Raw genomic sequence first — 21,238 nt, forward strand, 5'->3', positions numbered from 1 at the left:
TTAAAGTACTGTTAATTACTATATATACTATCTTTTACGATGGTACGGAACCTTCATTTGCGAGTCCGACTTGGACTTGACCGCTTTTTGCGAAATTGTGTCTCTCTGCCTGCCTGTTACCTATTTACGGGATTTACGGCTTAGCTGGCATCCTGGACGCCGGACCGCACGGTCGAAAGAGTACTAGTTTTTATACCGGGAAATGAAAAAGTATCCACGGGATTTCTAAAGGAGTTGAGTTGACTCTTAGTAGTTCAAAGTGTGAAAGCAGGCTAAAACAAAAATAATTCATGTGAAGAAATATAAAAAAAAAAAATTAGAAATAAACGAATAAAAGTAAACTTCCTGTTTTCCAAATACCAACACAAAATTCTTAATTAGCTTAATGTTAGTTTAGTAATGTAAGAGTTAGTGTACGTTTTGTTTAGTGTCACTGGTTTTTTTTTTTCTAATATTTTTAAGGGGCTTTTAAAGGTGTCGTATATGGCAGCCCCATCGGTACAATCTATAGTTTCACTGTTAATACTCTTATTGTGTTCTGAGGTGTTAGGTAATCGATAATGCTAGTGACTTCATCCACTTGAATTTTGGTTTTCAAATCCCGTTGGAACTTTTTTATTATTTTTTAGTACATTTTGTCTCATACATTTCTTTTGACAATTCTCATTCCCAAGATTAGTGTTGGAAGGGAGAATTGCAGGCAAAAGAGCTCGAGTTCGCCAAAGACGCTAATGGTTGGACGATATGAGGGTATGGACAGGGCTTAACAACCCGAAGTTAAATAGAGAAGCTTTTCGGATGATGATTGCCAGACTTCGTTTCGAAGAAGGCACGCGATGATGATGATGATGAGAGTTTTTCATAATGTACTCAAAGGTATGTAAAGTCTGCCTATTCGCACTAGACCAGCGTGGCGGACTATGGCCTAAGCTTTTTTATTAACCCCTGACCCAAAAAGAGGGATGTTATAAGTTTGACGTGTTTATCTGTGTATCTGTCTGTGGCATCGTAGCTTCTAAAGTAATGAATCGATTTTAATTTAGTTTTTGACGTGACAACGTCTTATAATTCGATAGAGCCGGCTGCACGCACGAAAAAACATGACTCATGCGGCGTTACCTCGCTCTGAGGCGTTCCACGTAAGGCTTGAAGTGCAAGCGAGAGCGCGGAACGAGCGACAAAGAAGCACAATCGGCCTTTGTTGTCACGTTCAACTATCGTCAGTAAACCGACTTTACAGACAACCAATTTTTTTTTGTTTGAAAGGTGGCTTGATCGAGAGTGTTCAAGAAAATCGGTTCAGCCGTTTGAAAGTTATCAGCTCTCTTCTAGTTACTGTAACCTTCACTTGTAGGGGGTGTTATAAATTTTTAATTTACACTTGTTCTGAGAGGAGACACGTGCTCAGCTGTAGTAGGTCAGTGATGGGTTGATCATGGCTTTCCACAAATCGTCGACCCTCTCTTTGTCTATATTCCAAGGCTGTTTTTATGTTAATCCATAACGCATTTGAGAAAAAATGCGAATTGCAACAATTATATTGTACTTTATACTTATCGTCAGCGTCGATCGCTTTATAAGCTTCTAAGTTCCTGCCAAGTACACATTAAGATTATATCGATATGCTCGTGGGTTTGACTTAATGAGGGCTATTTTCTAGCTTTTGCACGCTCTGATTTAATCGTAAGGCCCGGTTTCCACCTAAGCGGAGCGGAGAGGAGATGTGTTCAGTCGCCCAATCAGCGATAGCAATAAGTTAGCCCTTAAATGCAATCTCTCCTGGTGGTAAGTGATGATGCAGTCTAAGATGGAACCTGGAAGGGATATGACAGACAGTGGTAAGTAACTAGCCACGGCCAAAGCCTCCCACCAGACACTTTTGAAGATGACATGATAATTTTTTCACGTCATCGATCTATTTAAGAGCATGATTGTTCGACTGAACACGACTCCTCTCCGTTCCGATTAGGTGGAAACATGGCCTTAAGGCGTACAGGACATAGACAAAGCGTGATAAGGCGCGTTTGTAATATGGTTCCGGAAGATTTTTTAAATTTGCCTTTACGCAAATAAAAAGTGTTTAAAAACTAAAAATTCAACTCAAATCGCTGGGCCTAGAAACTTGATATTTTTGTATACAGATTATAAAAAGTACACGTATAAGCAATCAGGTCACACCTAAAAGTTGAAATTCAAATATTACAGCATGAAAGTAGCTGGCAAAAGATAAAACGTACTCAATATGTTAAAGCATGTCCGAAGTTTATATCCAATTCATAGTCATGTTGAATATAACTTTCATAATATGATAGTTATGTAGCCTAAGTGCCCACCTTATTTTAACGTTTGAACTATCTTGAGTGTTTTTCATTATAAGTATAGATTTTTACGGCTGTACTGTAACACGTGTTTAGTCGATGTAACCTCAACTGAGCTGATGAGCTGAGTCTATGAAAAAAAGTTGAAAAAACTATAACCCGACCCGTGACCCGACTACGGGAAAATGAAACAACTTGAACCCGACTTGGTAATAAGTAAAATAAACTAAGATAAGTGCTCGTCTTGAGTAAGATAAGTCTTATGATGTGTTAAAATATGCCTGTTTATTTAGATCTATTGAAGTCTTCTGGCAGTTTCACATTAATAACGTTATATAATTAAATTCAAATGCCGTGGTCGTGCGTATTTCTTATCCTTGATTGACGGCATTCCCAATGATTTTATTTTTCTACCGAATTAGAATTATTTTGAAGACGTACGGCTACCTAAGGCTTTGCCGTAGTCGGGTAAAAAGGACCCTGAGTGAGCTCGAAACTTCGAAAAGCTCGAAGCTTACATCGAATAAATACGGGAGTATATATAGCCGTTACAATCTATACCTATAATGCCCACCTTTCAATCACTGTGGTTATAAATTGTTCTCAGGATCTCTTTAAGTAATATTATTATCCTATATTATTGTAGCGTGTGATTGCAGTCTTTTATGCATCAAGTCAAATTTTTGCGCAGAGCGACTGCTATCTTACCTCTGCAATAAAACTCATTATCATCATCATTTTCCGCGTAGACTTCCACTGCTGGGTCCTATGCCTCTTGTAGAGGCATAGGACCATGCTCTGACTGTAGCAGCTCACTGGGACTCCTTGGAGGTCTTCGTACCAGCATCGTACCGTATACGCACACGGATATTTTGATTCAAATCTTGCGACTTTTTACTACTATTGAACCGATTTTTATGAAAATTCGTATACGAATATCGTTATCAGGATAATACAATTTTCTCTAAACTCTGAGCTCCAGATCTTCAATTCTGATAGGTACTGTAAGGTTACCTATGTCCATTGTTTTTATAAAATGTAAAATTCTACCTAAGTACTTTTCTAAAAGTTTTAAGGTGCCCACGCACTTGCACTGAACTGCAGCGGAACTACGCGTCGCGGCAGCGCCCCGCACGATATTCGTGCGGGCCGCTGCCGCGACGCGCAGTTCCGCTGCAGTTCAGTTCAAGTGCGTGGGCACCTTTATTGCTAATTAACTTGTTTTCTTCTCTGCTCTTTTTGATTATTTGGGTAAATAAAAACAAGGTTCTAATAAAATCTTTAACATGTATTTAACATAGCACATAAAGAAGGCAGTGTTGATTACATTGTCTTAATAACTTTGGACAAATTAATTTATTTTATTTTTATTATCTTTAATTACAAATAAGTATTAACCTATTAGTTTCTCTATTTTCTATTAATTTTCTACATTATTGATTGTTGGTATTTACCTAATTGTCATAATACTATAAGTATAGGTACATTGATGTATAAAAATTGGAATCTATAGGAACTTACAACGTATATTTCGATAATTTCCTTTATGACTAAATGCATTGATTTTATTGGCACATAATATGCCATAAACTCACCACTGAATTACAATAATTTTGGACACACACCTAAACCACACAACCCGACCTGATGAAAATAATCTGTTTGAAATCAATAATTGTACCTAGTATTTTCTACTCCAGCATGACTAACATCAAAGTTTGATAGCTACAATGTGACAATTGCAATCGCCTCTGATTGGCTGATACTGTTTGGATATTAGCTAACTGCTAAAGTATACCGTTGCAGAATGAATAACATGAATCAAACTATTGCGATTATTGCAATCAAGACTTCCGTACTAGTCCCTTAAATACTCTTCTTTTGTTTCTTCTTGGTGTCAGGTGCTAGTAGTGTGGTAATTAAACACACGTGGTATCGGGTCGGGTCCTGTGTTAAAAGTAAGTCTCCACCTTTATATAAAATACTAAGTACATCTAGACGAAACTTTCGTTACTTTTAAAGTCGTATACAAATATATTTTTACTCTCTTGCGCTGGCACACAGACAAACCTGTTTTTATCACACCTTTCGCTAACATCTAACGTTACGGAATATACATTATTGGTCTTAACATCTAAATTTAATATTTGTATCTGTTTATTGTTCTCCGTTAAACTGACCGTTTCATCGTCAGTGCAGTTATTATGTACATCGACTTCCACGTCGTTGCGTCCGTTAACAGTTGCAGCTTTAACACTATTACGCTTGACGCTATCCTTTTTGATTACATTATGCAAATCATCGTTAAGTTCATTCATTGCTGCTATTATTTTCATGCTATTACGCCTCGTGTTCTCCACATTAATGATTTCACCAACTTTAACCTGCTGCACTTTTGTATCGAATATCTCTCTTACTTCTTTTATTTTCTTGCTATCTCTATTGAAGAAATATTTTTGGGATGACGCTCTATTGCTGTATCTTCTCCAAAATGAGTCGGACGTATTCTGACTGCTTGAAAAACCAGTTGACGTTGTGGTATTGAACGTGTCCCGTCTCTGCATGTTTTCCCTTAAATTTCTACCGCATCTCATTAGTTTATTTATTCTTAACAACTTAACAAATCCTTCCCTAAACTTAGACGACATTAAATTGTACAATATTGGATTAATGGCTGAATTTAAGTACAACATTACTCTACAAAAATATAGAAGTATATAATAACCGTCTATGCCTAACGACAGTATTGTCTCAGGTGGAAACACAATTATCCATAAGGTCAAGGCTTTGAAAGGGAGGAGGCATATGAAGAAGGAAAGGACAACTGTACCGAGCATTAGGATTACCTGTTTTCTGTATCTTACAACATTGCCAGTGTTGTTTGTGTTTTTGGTGTTTTGGGCTATTATGACAGGGTTCTCCATTAGGTTCTTGGCGATGATGCTGTAGAGGACTAGGAGTACTCCTAGGGGGATGATGAAGAAGATGGCTATGATAAGGATAAAGAACAGCCCAGACCAGAAGGTGTCGGCTTGCATGAGGCAGACGGGGACTTCGGTGCCGTCCTGGTATCTCTCGTGGGTGTAAGTGGCGACACCCAGAATTGGGCTGAAAAAGAAAAGAGATATGTTATTTAATACGGAATTCTAAATATGGATATTGGAAACAATTAGGTAAAGCAAGAGGTCACTTTGTAGTTTTGTTGGACCCAAGCTATAAAGCTTCATATTTGGCTAAAGGATAAAATAATTAATTAATTAATTAAAGAATTAAAGGCAGATTTTTCCGTCGATAGATCACCATTAGCTGAGAAATAAATTTTTTATAACATAATTATGAATGAAATCGGTTAATGCCTCGATTACAGATCGAACGAGTGAAAAATCCATCTAAGGAACATCTGACTTCAATGACTGCTTATTATGATAATATTACTACTAACTGATGCCCGCGACTTCATCCGCGACTTAGGTTTTAAAAATCCTGTTGGAACTCTCTGATTTTCTTTCATAAAAATGTGCTATACAAATAAGGTGCTATACAAATGTTCATGGGCAGCGGAGATTATTAATTAACATTAGGTGACCCGCCATGCTTGTTTTGCTCGTTTTTTTTTTTAAATAATATCTAATGGTTGAAAAGTAGCTATGTACTCTTTACTAAACTATTCACTCTGCGAGTGATTTAATGCTGTTAGTTGCGAAGGTCTTCATAAAATCTTCATTATAATTAAGTGGAACTAAAGGTTAGTTCATATCGTACATTATTATGATAATAAATTCCTATTTCCCTCCATGCCATAACTTGAAAACGAGTGGACCAAATTGCATATTTATTTTTTTGTTGTTTGTAATTGTTAGGACAAGGTACAATATATAAGAAAGATTTTTTTGGAAAATCCACGGAATAAGACAACTCCCGCGGACGAAGTCGCACGCAACAACTAGTATTAAATAAAAAAACCAGTCAAGTGTGAATTAGACACACGTAAGGTTCCGTATCACCGCAAAAAATTACACTTTTTAATAAAAAAAAATTGTGATGGTACCAAAAAGTCACGGTTTTCGGATATTTTCCTTTTTTTTGTGCTATATGACCTACCTACCTGTCAAATTTCATGATTCTAGGTCATCGGGTAGTACTCTATAGGTTTCTTGACAGACACGACAGACAGACAGACAACAAAGTGATCCTGTAAGGGTTTCTTTTTTCTTTCTGAAGTACTAATATAAAACCTATAAAAAGTACTAATATAAAAACTATAAACCCTAAAAACGAGTATGTGGAGTAAGGAGTAGGTAACATCGCAAGTTAAGCTTTTTCAAGCTACAGCGTATTTTATTACGATTTCCTTTTACACCGATTGAATAACCGCGTATATGTAAAACAGGAGAAAAATCAGAATTACAAATGGCGCGAGTTCATTAGAGGTTAATGGAAATGATCTTTTAGCGAAGAGAAATCACTTACAGTGTCGAGTTACTGTCTGTAGATGTTACACAAAATAAATAAACCGTTGTTTTAGGAAACTGGACTGTTTGCTGAATGAAAGTCGAGGAAAATTTATTTTCGATTATTGAACTAAGTAGCTTTTGGCGATTGTTCTGTGGGCGAATTATATTATGTTAAATTTCCAGACTGTTACAAAGTTGAGTATAAAAATACACGTTTTGTTTTAGAATGAGTTCCATTTATAGAATCACTTTGTTGTCTGTCTGTCTGTCTGTCCGTCCGTCCGTCCATCCGTCATGTCTGTCAAGAAAACCTATAGAGAACTTCCCGTAGATCTAGAATCATGAAAGGCAGGTAGGTAGGTCTTATAGGACAAGTAAAGGAAGAAACCCGTGAATTTGTGGTTACATCATTAAAAAAATGTGTTTCAATTTTCAAAATAAGATAACTATAGGTACCAAGTGGGGTATCATTATATGAAAGGGCTTTACCTGTACATTCTAAAACGAATTTTTATTTATTTTTATGCATAAAAGTTTTTGATTTATCGTGCAAAATGTTGGAAAAAATACCCGAGTACGGAACCCTCAGTGCGCGAGTCTGACTCGCACTTGGCCGGTTTTTTTTTCGGTAATTATAAAGTTGCCAACACATAATTCTGAAAACTTAAATGTGCGTGATCGGGATCGAACTCTGGCGAACTCTTGGCCAGCGCGGCTACCTCGTCGATTTGTATTTATTTCTACGATACAGAGAGCCAGCGCATGCTAGAGCTTCGTTATTTTAAAGCTGAAAGTTTCCCTGTTAATTGTCCCCAGTACCTGTTATCTACCAAAGCCACCATGATCCAAACTTCATAGTCGCTGATTGTTCTTCCCTGTGCTGGGGACAATACGCTGAGAAACTTTCAGCTTTTATAAAATAACGAAGGTCTGGCACGCGCTGGGTCTAAGGGTCTTTTCTTAGACTTAAGAAACTGTAAAACGAGACGGCGACGGTATTTATACCGCTAGCATAAATCTGTCTCGTTTTAACTGACAATACGCAGAGAAACTTTCAGCTTTTATAAAATAAGATCTTGCACGCGCTGGGTCTAAGGCGCATCTATAGAGCGCACTTTGTTTGCCTTTGCTTAGACTTAAGACACTTAAAACGAGACAGCCTTATACAGCTAGCATAAATCTGTCTCGTTTTAACTGAAACTTAAATCTAAGCAAAGTCAAAGTGCGCTCTATAGATTTAAACCCGTAATCCATGAGCTACCTATAAATACAATAATCTGAAAAGAACAATACAATGAAGTAAGTAAACTGGATACAATGAACTGACCTATCTCGTTCTCAATGTACTCACAGTATTAGTGCTTGGCTCCGAGCTTTACGTGGGTTGCGCTAAAAATACATCGGGAAAATAATACGGAGAGCTACATACAGCTAAGGGCGTGGACACACATGGCATGCGACGGAACGGTATCCGCGGTCCAACGCGGTTTCTGGAAATTATTACATAAGAAAATCATGATTTGACAGCGGCTGTCAGTTGTCAATTCGTGATTTTCTGTATCTACTTAAGCCTAAAAGATTACAAAGATGCCTATTCAGATAAGATTTTCGCCATGAAATCGGGCATTAGCTGCCACTCACCGAGCTGCAAATCTACTGCTCTCATCATGCCTCGACTCTACTCGCCGTCAATTGGTGAGTTCGCTTGTGGTGGTTTGCGCTGGCCATGAGTACAACATAGCTATGCACTGAAGTGACACAATAGGCCTGCTGGTTTTGTTAAAGTAAGCGACGGTAAAGGCTGCCTGCATCCCGTTTGCAGTACATTTTAGCTGCGTTTGACGCGCTTCAGCTGGCGTGTAAAACTCTTCGTCTGCAAAGGCCCTAATGACGTGTGTGCTGTGTTGTTACAGGTGACGCTCAAAGTCTAGAACAGTGTCAAATGTAGGATTCCTTAATGCATTTTCTTAAAATTAATTTGTAACAAAATACTAAGAGAAAATAATAAAATAATGTTTCTTTTTTTATATCCATATCCACTTTATCATCCATTACATCCACTTTATATCCACTTATTAATATTATGAATATTAATATGATAAATGTGGTAGTGTGTCCGTCTGTATATCTATTTGCTAGCTTTTCACGGCTCACCCGTTTAACCATTTTTGACGAAATTTGATACACAGACAGTTTGCATCCTGGGGAAGGACAAAGACTACTTTTGATCACGGAAAGTTAATGAGTAATTAAAAATTAATAAGACCATTTATAATAAACTAGGTTATTCACGCGAACGAAGTCGCAGGAATAAGCAAGTGTATTAAAAATGGGCTTTCCTTCCCAAATGAGTTAGTGTGAAATTCGGCGTTTCGTCTCGGCCCAATGTAGGGTGAATCACACTTAAGGCTTTTATTTAACCCGTTATTATTTAATAACAATAATTTCCGAATAAAAGGCTCAATACCGCCGACATCGAACAATACTCTCATATCCCATTGTTGTTGACAATTACGCGCTTACGAGTTATATTACGCACTCGCCATTATTTATGCCACGTTTTGCGTCGGCTATATTGTTGTTTTGCTGTTTATTGCTATTTAAATAAAAGGTCCGGTGCAAACGGGCCACATGCCACAGTCACTTAGCTAGCCACCTGAAGCCAGAAGAAAAAGAAGAAGAAGTGTCGGGCTTCTAAACTACGACTAACACTGGTCTACCAGTTTTGGATCAGTCAGGTCACGGTAAAATTCAAAATTCAAAATATTTTTATTTACAAGTACTTTTGAATCGTCAAGTGCATCTGTAGCAGCCATGCAGCGTAAGATAGATAACTTGATAAATAAAAATACCGCGACGTATTAACTTGTATTACTTGGGCTGTATTTACAATATGTGCTTTGGTTACAATTAAAACTGTGGTAGAAAAACGAGGTGTTTCGGTCTTGATAATCAGAAGTGAATTGGTTGAATTCGCTGCCCAGGGTTCGTCCAGGCCAGCAAGATATTTGAATCGCTCCGAATTCAAATTGTGTTCTCTAACTGACAGCTGCAAAGTGTGTTGCTTTCTTCGCAGCTGCCGGTCTTAAAAGAGGCTGCATGCCTCTACACATCTACCATCACGCCTCACTTCATTCCACTACATATATCGCTAAACTGGGCCCATAAAAATCACCCATTGCGCAGGTAATTATTAAATTAATAAAAATCTCTGCTCTTGAGGTCAGTTTTCATTTTATTCGATGGCACGGACTCCATACAAAATATTGTATAGAAGCAGGCGTTACTTTGTAGAATTACACAATACACAAAGAATCAAAAGCTTAATTTACTATAACTAAAAAAAATAGCGGATTATAGCAAATTAAGCTTTGATTCTTTGTATCCATACAAAATGTATGAAAACTGCAATACGCAGCTTATGGCTGACGACTCTTGGCTGATGGCGAGTGGCCCGTCTGTGCAAGCCCTGTAGGGCCATCACAATTGTATAATGGTAAGCAATAAGTAACAGTCAAGTGGCATTAAGGTCTATCTAGGTCTTGCACGAAAACCATTTGCCATCGGAAATAATACATAAGTATTCATAAATCATATTATTCTATTCTGTCAAGATCAAATTAATCTTTTTCTGGAATATTTCAAGAAGGAATGGAAATAGGTAGAGTTAACAAGTGTAAATTAAAAATTTATAACACCCCCGACAAGTGAAGGTTACAGTAACTAGAAAAGAGCTGATAACTTTCAAACGGCTGAACCGATTTTCTTGGATTATAGCTAAGAACACTCTCGATCAAGCCACCTTTCAAACAAAAAAAACTAAATCAAAATCGGTTCAATAGTTTATTCGCTACGGTGCCACAGACAAATACACAGATACACAGATACACACGTCAAACTTATAACACCCCTCTTTTTGGGTCGGGGGTTAAAAAGCACTTCAATAAAAAAAATACAACGGGCCACTTTACTTCATGTGGCATTGCAACGCATGCCGGGTACAGCTAGTAAATTATAAAAATTATAACCCTTCGTTTTGTTTCAGTCGGGTAAAAAGAAAGTTGGAGGTATATTATGACCTAAACAAACAAAAGTGCGAAAAAATGTTAAAACAAAAACAAATTTTATATACTTATACATAATCGAATAATGCGAGCAAATTACAAGAATTAAAGTCAGTTTACCTTTACGAAGAAAATAAAATTTCATACTACGTACATATTATACCTACTGGTAACATCAAAGGCACCAATATTAGCATAATGTGATTTTAAGTGCTTGTTTTTATATCACGAGCGAGATGAAAGTTGCTAAGCTTCGCAAATCCAAAAGGCTAACTCACATTATAACAGTCGCCGGATCCAGTAAACTTGTTCCAGTTCTGGGCTGGAATGAATGGCGTCGTCTACAACTATATTTGTAGTATAGAAGCAGGCGTTATTTTGCGGAAGTCCATGATATACAAGGAACCAAATGCTTAATTTGCTATAATCCGCTAAACCAAACAAATCGTATACTGCATGTTCGCTTTAAAGGTGCTATGAGATACCTATCTGCCAAATTTCATGATTCTAGGACCTAGGTCATTTTTTTGACAGACAAATGGATAGATCCACAGACGGACAGACAGACAAATAGACAGATAGACTAACAACAAAGTGATCCTATAAGGGTTCCGTTTTTCCTTTTGAGGTACGGAACCCTAAATCTAGACTGCCATTCCTGAATTGCTATTACTAAACTAACTATTACTGAATCGCTCACTGAATTCACTTATCTTTCTAGGGGGGTTCGGGCGTCCCCGCAGTCTCCAGTCGAGCCTTCCAGCAGTGCATCTTCTTCGTAGGTCGCGGGGTTTAAAAACGTAGCGCCTTGTACAACTGCCATTTCCCTTCCTATTCACTCCCTTAACAAACCATGAAAAGAAAAAAGAAAAGCAAAACGTTTAAACGGCGGCTGCACCTCCTCTCTCTTAAAGTGCACCTCTCAAATATCCGAGGATTGCACTCAAATCTCTCTGCTGTCCACCACCACCTAGAGACAGAGAAGCCGCATTTGCTTTTTCTTACGGAGACGCAGATAAAAAAACCAGCAAATGTAGCGTACCTACAGTACCCCGGGTATTCACTAGAGCATAATTTCAAACCGCGCGCTGGGGTCTGTATGTATGCTCGCAGTGACATCTGCTGCCAGCGTCTCCGTAACCTTGAGGTACCCAATTTTTCAATTATGTGGTGCTTATTAGACACAGGCGTGGAGCAGACCGTATATGCTTGCATCTACCGGTCGCACAGCGGTGACCAGGAAACAACTCGGCTGTTCGACTATCTCAGCGAGACGACTGATACCGTTCAGCGTCGATATCCGAGTGCTCAAATAATATTTCTGGGGGACTTTAACGCTCACCACCAGGATTGGTTGTTCCCATACCAGAATACTGACCATGCTGGGAGAGAGGCGCTTAAATTTGCCCTGTCGCTAGATCTCTCTCAGCTGGTCCAAGAAGCAACTCGAGTTCCCGACGTTGACGGTCACACACCTAATTGTTTGGACCTTCTGCTGACTACTGACCCAGACCGGTTCTCAGTGTCAGTTGCGGCCCCTCTGGGCTCTTCTGACCACTGTGTGGTAAAGGCGATATCGAACTATCACCCTCTTGACTCTGGTCCCACCGGAACAAGACGGGTGTGGCGATACAAGTCGGCAGATTGGGATGAGATGCGGCACTTCTTCGCATCGTACCCCTGGCGGCAAATTTGCTTCTCTTTTAGTGATCCATCAAGCTGTGAACAAGCCATTTCGGAAGTGATACGTCAAGCGATGGAGTACTTCATACCATACGCTGACGTATCATTAGATAGCAAAGTTCCCCGGTGGTTCAACACTGAATGTGCCCGTGCAGCGGCACACAAAAACTCAGCTTTTGTAGCGTGGGCAGAAGCCTGCACTGCAAAAGCCCCGGATATCAGCACGAAGAAGAGAGCTTTCAACCTTGCCGCTAAATCCTACAAGAAGGTTTTGAAGAACGCTTGTTTTAACCGCACCAATCGCATTGGGGCCAAATTAGCATCCTATCCACGAGGTAGTAAAGCTTTTTGGTCCCTCTCGAAGTCGGTTGAAGCAAATTTTTGTCGTCCCTCGCTGCCACCTTTGCTGAAACCTGATGGTTCGCTGGTCTTTACCGCAACAGATAAAGCTAATCTTCTAGCGGCTCTGTTCGCTGAAAATTCACGACTTGTTGTCGGGAGTGCCTCTCCACCCTCTTTACCATCCTGCGGCTCCGCTATGGCAGAGATTCTCGTTCGCCAAAAAGAGGTGTTGAAAGTGCTCCGCAACTTGGATGTGAACAAGGCCAGTGGTCCAGACGGGATACCAGCTATAGTCTTGAAGATCTGTGCTCCCGAGTTGTCTCCTGTCCTAACACGCGTGTATCGCCTCTCTCTAACAACTGCTCAAGTCCCAAAAGCTTGGAAGCTTGCCAACGTACAGCCGGTCCCCAAAAAGGGAAGTCGTGCCGACCCGGCCAACTACAGGCCTATCGCAATCACCTCCATTCTTTGTAAAAGTTTGGAGCGTGTATTGAATAACAGGCTACTGGCATACCTCGAAGAAAATGACCTCCTGTCGGATCAACAGTACGGGTTCAGACGTAATCGGTCCACAGGAGATCTTTTAGTGTATGCCACGCACATCTGGGGTGAGGCCATCGAGAAATATGGTGAAGCACTAGCTGTCTCACTTGACGTCTCGAAGGCTTTTGACCGGGTTTGGCATGAAAGCCTTTTAAGCAAGCTTCCGGCTTACGGGATACCCACTAGTCTCTGCGACTGGATATCAGATTTCCTGAGCGGACGATCATTTCGAGTAGTCGTAGATGGCTCCTCGTCTGATCTAATGGCAATTAATGCCGGTGTCCCTCAGGGATCAGTTCTCTCTGCAACACTTTTTTTGCTGCACATAAACGACGTGCTAAAACCCGGTATCTTTGGGTACGCGGACGACAGCACCGTTACAGAGAGATATATATCCGGTCCCCGTGCAAGTGGAGCTGAGATCCTAGAGCATAGAAAGGCCTTGGTTGAACGCGTTGATTTGACCTTGAAGGAGGTGTCCGACTGGGGGGACGCCAATCTTGTCAAATTTAACGCCACCAAAACGCAAGCGTGTTTATTCACCGCGAAACGGAGTCCATTCCCACTTACTCCGACTTTCCGAAGTATACCCGTTTCGATTACCGATAGTGTTGAGCTTCTAGGAATCAACATTTCGTCCAATCTCAACTTTGGACAATGCATCGAATCCAAGGCAAAAACAGCTGGCAAGAAACTTGGCATCCTCAACAAAGTCAAGCGGTACTTCACGCCGGAACAGCTTCTCACCCTGTACCAAGCTCAAGTTCGATCGTGCATGGAGTACTGCAGCCATTTATGGGATGGCTCTGCCAAGTACCAGCTCGAAGCATTGGATTCGGTGGATCGCCGAGCTAGAAGACTCATTGGTGACGAAGCACTGATGAAAACTAAACTCCAAAGTTTAGAACATCGGCGTAAAGTTGCCAGTCTATCGGTATTCTACAGGATATATTTCGGAGAGTGTGCACAAGAACTCTTTGACCTGGTTCCACCTTCACCTTTCTACCATCGTACTGCCAGGCATCGTCAAGGTCTGCATCCGTACGTAGTCGAAATTCCTCGAACACGCACGAAACGATTTGCTTCCTCTTTCCTAATTCGAACCGCTAGGATATGGAACGCCCTTCCGGCGTCAGTTTTCCCTTCCACCTATAATATGGGTACCTTCAAGTCAAGAGTGAATAGGCAACTTCTAGGCAAGCGCGCTCCATCTTAGGCTGCATCATCACTTGCTAGCAGGTCTGATTGCAGCCAAGCGCTAGTCTATATAATTAAAAAAAAAAAAAAAAAAATCTGTACCATAGACACATTACCTTAAAGCAATATCGGCGCAGGATTACTTCGTTGAGCTGGAATCATTATTTTCGCACTCTAATGAGCAAGCGTCTCTTCAAAATGAGAAGGGCTTAGACAATGGTTTATCGCTGGCCAAGTGCAGTGTCAAACTACACTCACCTTTGAGAACATTATGAAGCACTCTCAGGCATATAGGTTTCCTCACAGCGAGAATACCACTTAAATAATGTAAATAGGCCTTAAGAAGACATATTGCCAATTCAGGCCTTAAGACCACATTTTTTCGTCATAGTACAAAACAAGTGAAATGTAATTCGCAGCAAATATTTATTTTATTAAAACAAATGCCAACATTAAAAAAATTAAACTTTTAAATTAGCTCTAAAGGAGTTACATGACATCAAATACATTGGCTTTAAAATTCCGTTTGAAAGTGTTTAATCATAATATTGTCTGTCTATAAATCAAAAGATTGCCATAAATTACTTGGAATGAAAGCAAACTTTGTCGAAAGCGTAAGGTCGCTGATCCTAGTGGAACTAAGGCCTCGTTCACACGATATCTGCACCGCACGTATTTCGCGGGAAAAAATTACCGAATACGATGTGGTGCATGCATTGAGTATAGAATTGTACACACGTTGTTTGTACTGCAAATAAACATACAATTTTAACCGAGTGAATGGTCCTATACTTTGTGCAAAGTTTTACGATATAATTTAGTGTGTGTGTGACTACGCATCCAGTAAGATTTATACCACATAAAAAGATGCCATGTAAAACCAGACTCAAACTTGTAATGTGTGATCAGCTTATATCATAATTTTATGTCAATGAATTGTGTTCTGCTATGCATTAAAATTATCTAAGCATAGTTCTATAATGCAAGGATTCTGTATAATAAAGTTCCAACTATGTTTCCGGTAAGATTCATCCTGCAAATCAACGTGCGGTATTAATATCGCGACGTCGTGTGAACGGGCTCTTATAGTAAGAGTAAGCTCTGTAGTAGTGTAGCTCTGAAGACCTCTTGAGCTTAGTGGTGTGCATTGCCATTATAAGTCGGCGCGTAGGTTCGATTCCTGACTGGGTCACTTAGTGATTTATAATTTCTGTACTGGCTTTGGCTAGGTCTGGGAGGAGGCCTTGGCCATGACTAATAACTCTACTGGCAAAACCGTGCCTCCAAGCGATTGAGTATTGTTCCTGTTGGAAACTGATTAGGGCCTAGGGTTCATGAGATACAGCCCATTGACAGACAGACAGACATCGGAGGCATAGTATTAGGGTCCCGTTGGCACACTTCGGGTACGGAACCCTAAAACTTCCTTGTCTGCGTAGTAGGTTAGTTCTGCTTTCATCTCACACTGCATTATTACTTACCATCACGTGAAATCGCAGTCAAGTTAGCTGTAGTTCGTGACAGGTCGACATGGCAATCTGTGTGGGGACGCCCCGCACAGCCGTACAGCCTTCGCGCTAACCCCGTTGGTACGCCGTTTTCCGTGATAAAAAGTATGTCCGTCCCCAGGATACAATCTATCTCTGTACCAAATTTCGTTAAAATCGTTTAAGGAATGGGCCGTGAAAAGATAACAGATAGATAGACAAACAGACAAAATCTGGATACACATACGCAGACACAAGTTCATAAAAATATCTAGAATAGTATAAAATAAAGAAAGTTAGCGTATCATTTTTTAATAACAATGACGTTCCATGTAAGATTGCATAAAAAATCAAACTAATTAACTACGAGTAAGTATTGTAAAAAAATAAAACAGTTTTTAAATAACTTTCTATAATATTATTATAATTTGTATATTTATATTCAATTTGGCTCAATGCATGTTAAGATACTCACAATAAATATTTACTCATAAAATACTTAATATATCGATAACTATACAAGTTTTTTTTAACTTAATAATATATTATTAAGAATATTTTCTTATTCAAAAACAATATTCAACCTCGCTACAATGACGGATTTAAAAAAAAATAGCTACTGCTCCTTTACAAATTAAACATTTTTTTTTGAATATGAAATCCTAGATGTAAATCTTTTCAAACTTCTACACAAATCGGTCTAGGAATGACAAATTGCTAACATATCTTTCAAAAACTCCCAAACACAACCACCAACTTGTGGACTTGCGACAGTTTTATGAGTCAACTTTCATACAATAAATTTTTCTATACAAACTATATCCATCACACGAAACTCTCTGGAAAATCATAATCTACACTCTTAGACTTCTGGAAGCCAACAACGCAATCTACTTTAATCTTTTGGTAAGAAACAAACTTTTTATGAGGGTCACCCTCCAAGCTCTTCGCTTTGGCGCTATTTATTAAAACACTCCGCCTCAGCGATCCGTGGGTGCGATTAGATTGTTCGAGTTCAATATCCGGTCTATCTTTTGCACTAATATTGGAATGTCCGATAAACTTTGCCGTGTCACCTCTAGACTCTTTATTTGTCCGATCACCCAAAACATCCGATACTTCGAGCATGCTTCCTTCGCTTTTCATTCTGTTTATCACTTTCGTTTTCGGGTTCGAACAAACTGGGGCTGATTGTTGTCTTATAAACCTTTTATTCGGGAATATTCTGTTCAGGAAGTGATTCGTCTTCGCCGTTCCATCATCTTTGCTCTCTTTGCTTTCATATTCTGTATCGCTCTTATCTAAACTGCTTCTATGTGTGAACAGCTTTTTTAAACTATTCGTTGTCCGTGATAGGCTGCTGCTAGTAGTCGAGCCGTTTGTTACGGTTCTCCGTACTCGTCTATTTTGCGTTCTCTCCGACGATCTCTTATAACAGATGCACACTTTACAGAAACCAATTCGAAATTTAGAAGACATCAAGTTGTATAAAATAGGGTTTATAGCCGAATTTATGTACAGCATAATTCTAGAAAAGTAAAGCAAGTTGTACCATTTTTCTGGACTGACGTTTTCGGATATTTCAGAAGGAGAAATTATGATCCAAAGAACGAGTACTCTATATGGCATGAGACAAAGAAAGAAGCAGAGGACTACAGTACCAAGCATCAAAATAACTTGCTTTCTCGCTCTAGCGTTATAAGGGTCTACTGTTTTATTTAGAACTACTTTAGATGCAGCTGTTATTAAATTCTTAGCGATAATAGTATAGAGGACGATAAGGATAACTAATGGTAGAAGGTAAAGGAAGATGATGGTCATCACGAAGAATGTGTTTTGCCAAATGGTGACAGCCTGCGTCAGACACTGGTAGAAGGTGCCATCTGATCTTGTCACGGTGTGGAGCTCAACTATTCCCAGAATCGGGCTGAAAAAGAAGAGAAAACAAATGATAATCATTTGTAGATTGTGTTCCAAAATTTAATATTAGTTACAAATATACATTTCGATATTGAGGTCTAATCTATAAACAATCTATGCGGTGTATAGGTTTTGGCAAATAATAATATTTGAATCTTAAGTATTAATACTAGCAACAACCAGAGGCTATATTGCTACGGCAATTTTGAAAATTCATTTCCTTCGCTGCATTATATTGGAAACTGCAAAATTACAGTTTTTAATTCCATGGGTTTGGGCTTTGCGTTCATCAGTCAGTAAGTTAAGACTTTTTTATATCTAGATAAGTAGATATTTAATTAACTTTCTGGTAACATTCGGCCCATATTTGATTCCCTTTTGTCAATGATATTTTCTAAACAGTCTGAGTGTTCTTGTTAACCTGGCAAAGATATAATTAGCTCTCCAATGCCACAGCTGTAGTTATACGATACCAAAATTCAGATAAACCACACTATAATTATTATAAGCCAAACCCTTTCTTGTGCTTTTCTTAAGAAGGCTTCAATTTTTTGTGTCATAGCGTAGGTGTATAATATACATGCAAACTCAGTAGACTCAATAAAATTAGTTAAAATATTCTAAAAAGAGAGAGAGATAAAATTAAAGATTTATTTAAACAAAAAGGGAAAAATTTCGTTGAAATATTTATGGTTTGGGAAGAGTAACCAATAATCGTTGTAGATTAAACCACTTTTCTATTGCAATTACAGGCCTTATTATTATATAGCTTTCGATCTTATTATGCTATGAAATATACCTAAATACTAAGTATATTTTGCAATGAGAGAATATCAGGATCGCAAATAAATAAAACACCTACGAAACCTACAAGTAAAAGTGACATTATATAAATGTGCTTAATATAGAGTAAAAGTGTATTTAATATAAAAGTGAAAAAAATATGAAAGTGAAAGAATTGTGCGAAAAAGCTCACATAATGTGCTCAAAAACATTTAAAGCGCTTCGTACATAACAGCTATATATAATTTGAAATATGTACGAACCTTGTTTTACAAAGGGTTCTTTTCTTTTTTTTAACGTTCAAAGCCTTATAGAAACCAAATCCGAAACACTTTAACGTAAAAGTGTAAAATTAACACTTATTCAATATTGCACTTTTTAATGTAAAAATTAACATAAAAGTGTAAATGATTCATGAATTAGGTAATAGTTTTATCGCAAAACGGATAATTCCTAGAAGATAAATACCTAAAACTTTTTGAAGTCTTAACTTAGAACTTAACTAAGAAAGTTACGGCCCTTTATCTGGTTTCCCTTATTTGTTTATAAAAATATACGTAACGCATCTTTTTTGTCAAAAAATTTTGATCGAAATTTAGTTAACTTTTCGCCAAAATTTTACCCTTAACATAAAAGTCAATAAATACTACGAGTAACTTTTGCAAACTAGTCTGCATTTTTAGGTGTTTCAATTTAACTTAACCTTACTTTAACAGCTAACCTCTTAAAAGATTGATGGAAAAAAACAAGAATCAAATCTTTCATCATTCTAAATAATCATTTGATTAGTCGTTTTATCTCAACTGATTGAAAATCTAATATAGCTGACCACAATATGGCGCGAAACACGCTGAGAGGAAAATTGCCTCTAACTCGTCGCTATTACTTGAGAACGGAAACAATATATCAGACGTCAGTAACTAGGAACAAGTGACTTTTAGATACAGAGTAGATACATGAAATCCAATGTTTATTATTTTAACCACACACCACAATATCGACAATCCACTCTGTAAAAATATTACCTATACCCCATGGCCATTCAAGCAACGACTACCTTTCGGTTCTTCGAGCTATCTATCCTACTAATATTATAAATGTGAAAGTGTGGATGTTTGGATGATAGTTACTCAATCATGCAAAAACGGCTGAACTGATTTGGATGAAATTCGGAATGGAGGTAGATGGATTAACACATAGGCTACTTTTTATCCCGGAAAATCAAAAAGTTCCCGTGGGATTTTGAAAAATGTAAATCCACGCAGATAAAGTCGCGGGAATCAGCTAGTGTAAAATAAAAGCTGCTCAGCTGTAGGCACCTTATTATAAGAACGAACAAAACATAAGTTTTTTCTTTAGAAAAATCTAGGTGAGTAGGTACCTAGAAATTTAAATCCAGGAATCTGTTAATTGTTATAACTGTATAAGCTATCAATAAATTAATGATAGATAAATACTAGATATAATAAGCCTTTCAGAGTTATGTGTGTATTAAGCAATTAAAAATTACGTTATTTAACGTTGAAGGCAAACATCCTGAGGAAACCTGCATGCCTGAAAGTTTTCCATATGGTTCTCAAAGATGTGTGAAGTCTGCCAATCCGCACTTGGCTGGCGCAGGCGTGGTGGACTATAGCCTTAACCCGTCATTCACATTGAGCTTCGCACTCAGTATAGGCTGGCGATGCGTTGAAATGACGATTAAAGAGCATCACTACTTAATTTTTAACCCTTTTGTTTGAAAGGTGGCTTGATCGAGAGTGTTCTTAGCTACAATCCAAGAAAATCGGTTTAGCCGTTTGAAAGTTATCAGCTCTTTTCTAGTTACTGTAACCTTCACTTGTCGGGGGTGTTATAAATTTTTAATTTACACTTGTATTATGAATACAGGTGTAATAACAAGGTATTAACTGTTACCTACCTACTTTCTTTATTCACAAAATATATAAATAACAGCTATAACGTTTCTACTCTGTGTGAATAAAGAGTAGGTAAGTATTAGAGATTCTACGGAACAGTAGTTTATTTGTAAGGCCGACATTCAATGTTTCGTTTCGCGTTTATTGCAGCTTTCAAACTCCGATAAAGGTTTGCCCAATAGGGTTACCATGCTGATTAACTTTGAGACCAGTCCCAATAATAAATAAATCCTAATCCTAATATTATTATAAATGTGAAAGTGTGGATGTTTGGATGTTTGTTACTCAATCACGCAAATATGACTACACCGATTTGGCTGAAATTTGGAATGGAGATAGATTATACCATGAATTAACAAATATGCTCTTTTTTATCTCGGAAAATCAAAGAGTTCTCGCGAGATATTGAAAAACGTAAATCCACGCGGACGAAGTCGTGGGTATCAGCTAGTAATAAAATGAATAAATTGATTTTATTTCAGGCAATACAATTACGACCCATAAAGGAAAAAAATACAATACGTAGCA

At 38.2% G+C, this 21,238-nt stretch overlaps 1 protein-coding gene and 1 long non-coding RNA gene across 3 annotated transcripts in view; both read right to left on the reverse strand.

Moving 5' to 3' along the window:
• Positions 1 to 3,719: 3,719 nt before the first annotated feature.
• LOC123877674 (thyrotropin-releasing hormone receptor-like) overlaps positions 3,720 to 21,238 on the reverse strand; it is a 105,658-nt gene continuing 88,139 nt past the window's right edge. The window contains exons 4-6 of one of the 2 annotated variants that reach the window (XM_045924522.1): positions 16,947 to 18,015; positions 12,310 to 12,311; positions 3,720 to 5,426 (exon numbers count right to left, since the gene is read on the reverse strand). In XM_045924522.1, coding sequence (XP_045780478.1) covers positions 4,313 to 5,426; positions 12,310 to 12,311; positions 16,947 to 18,015 — 2,185 coding nt within the window. In that variant the 3' untranslated portion in view covers positions 3,720 to 4,312. The remainder of the gene's footprint in view (positions 5,427 to 12,309; positions 12,312 to 16,946; positions 18,016 to 21,238) is intronic. The other variant, XM_045924521.1, reaches the window with a different exon arrangement.
• Positions 13,731 to 14,261, reverse strand: LOC123877689. Its single transcript, XR_006798646.1, has 2 exons — positions 14,222 to 14,261; positions 13,731 to 14,146 (listed from the first exon to the last, which is right to left on the reverse strand). It is a non-coding gene; the product is annotated as an uncharacterized LOC123877689 (long non-coding RNA).

Source organism: Maniola jurtina, chromosome 24, assembly GCF_905333055.1.
Source record: "Maniola jurtina chromosome 24, ilManJurt1.1, whole genome shotgun sequence".
Taxonomy (NCBI): Eukaryota; Metazoa; Arthropoda; class Insecta; order Lepidoptera; family Nymphalidae; genus Maniola; species Maniola jurtina.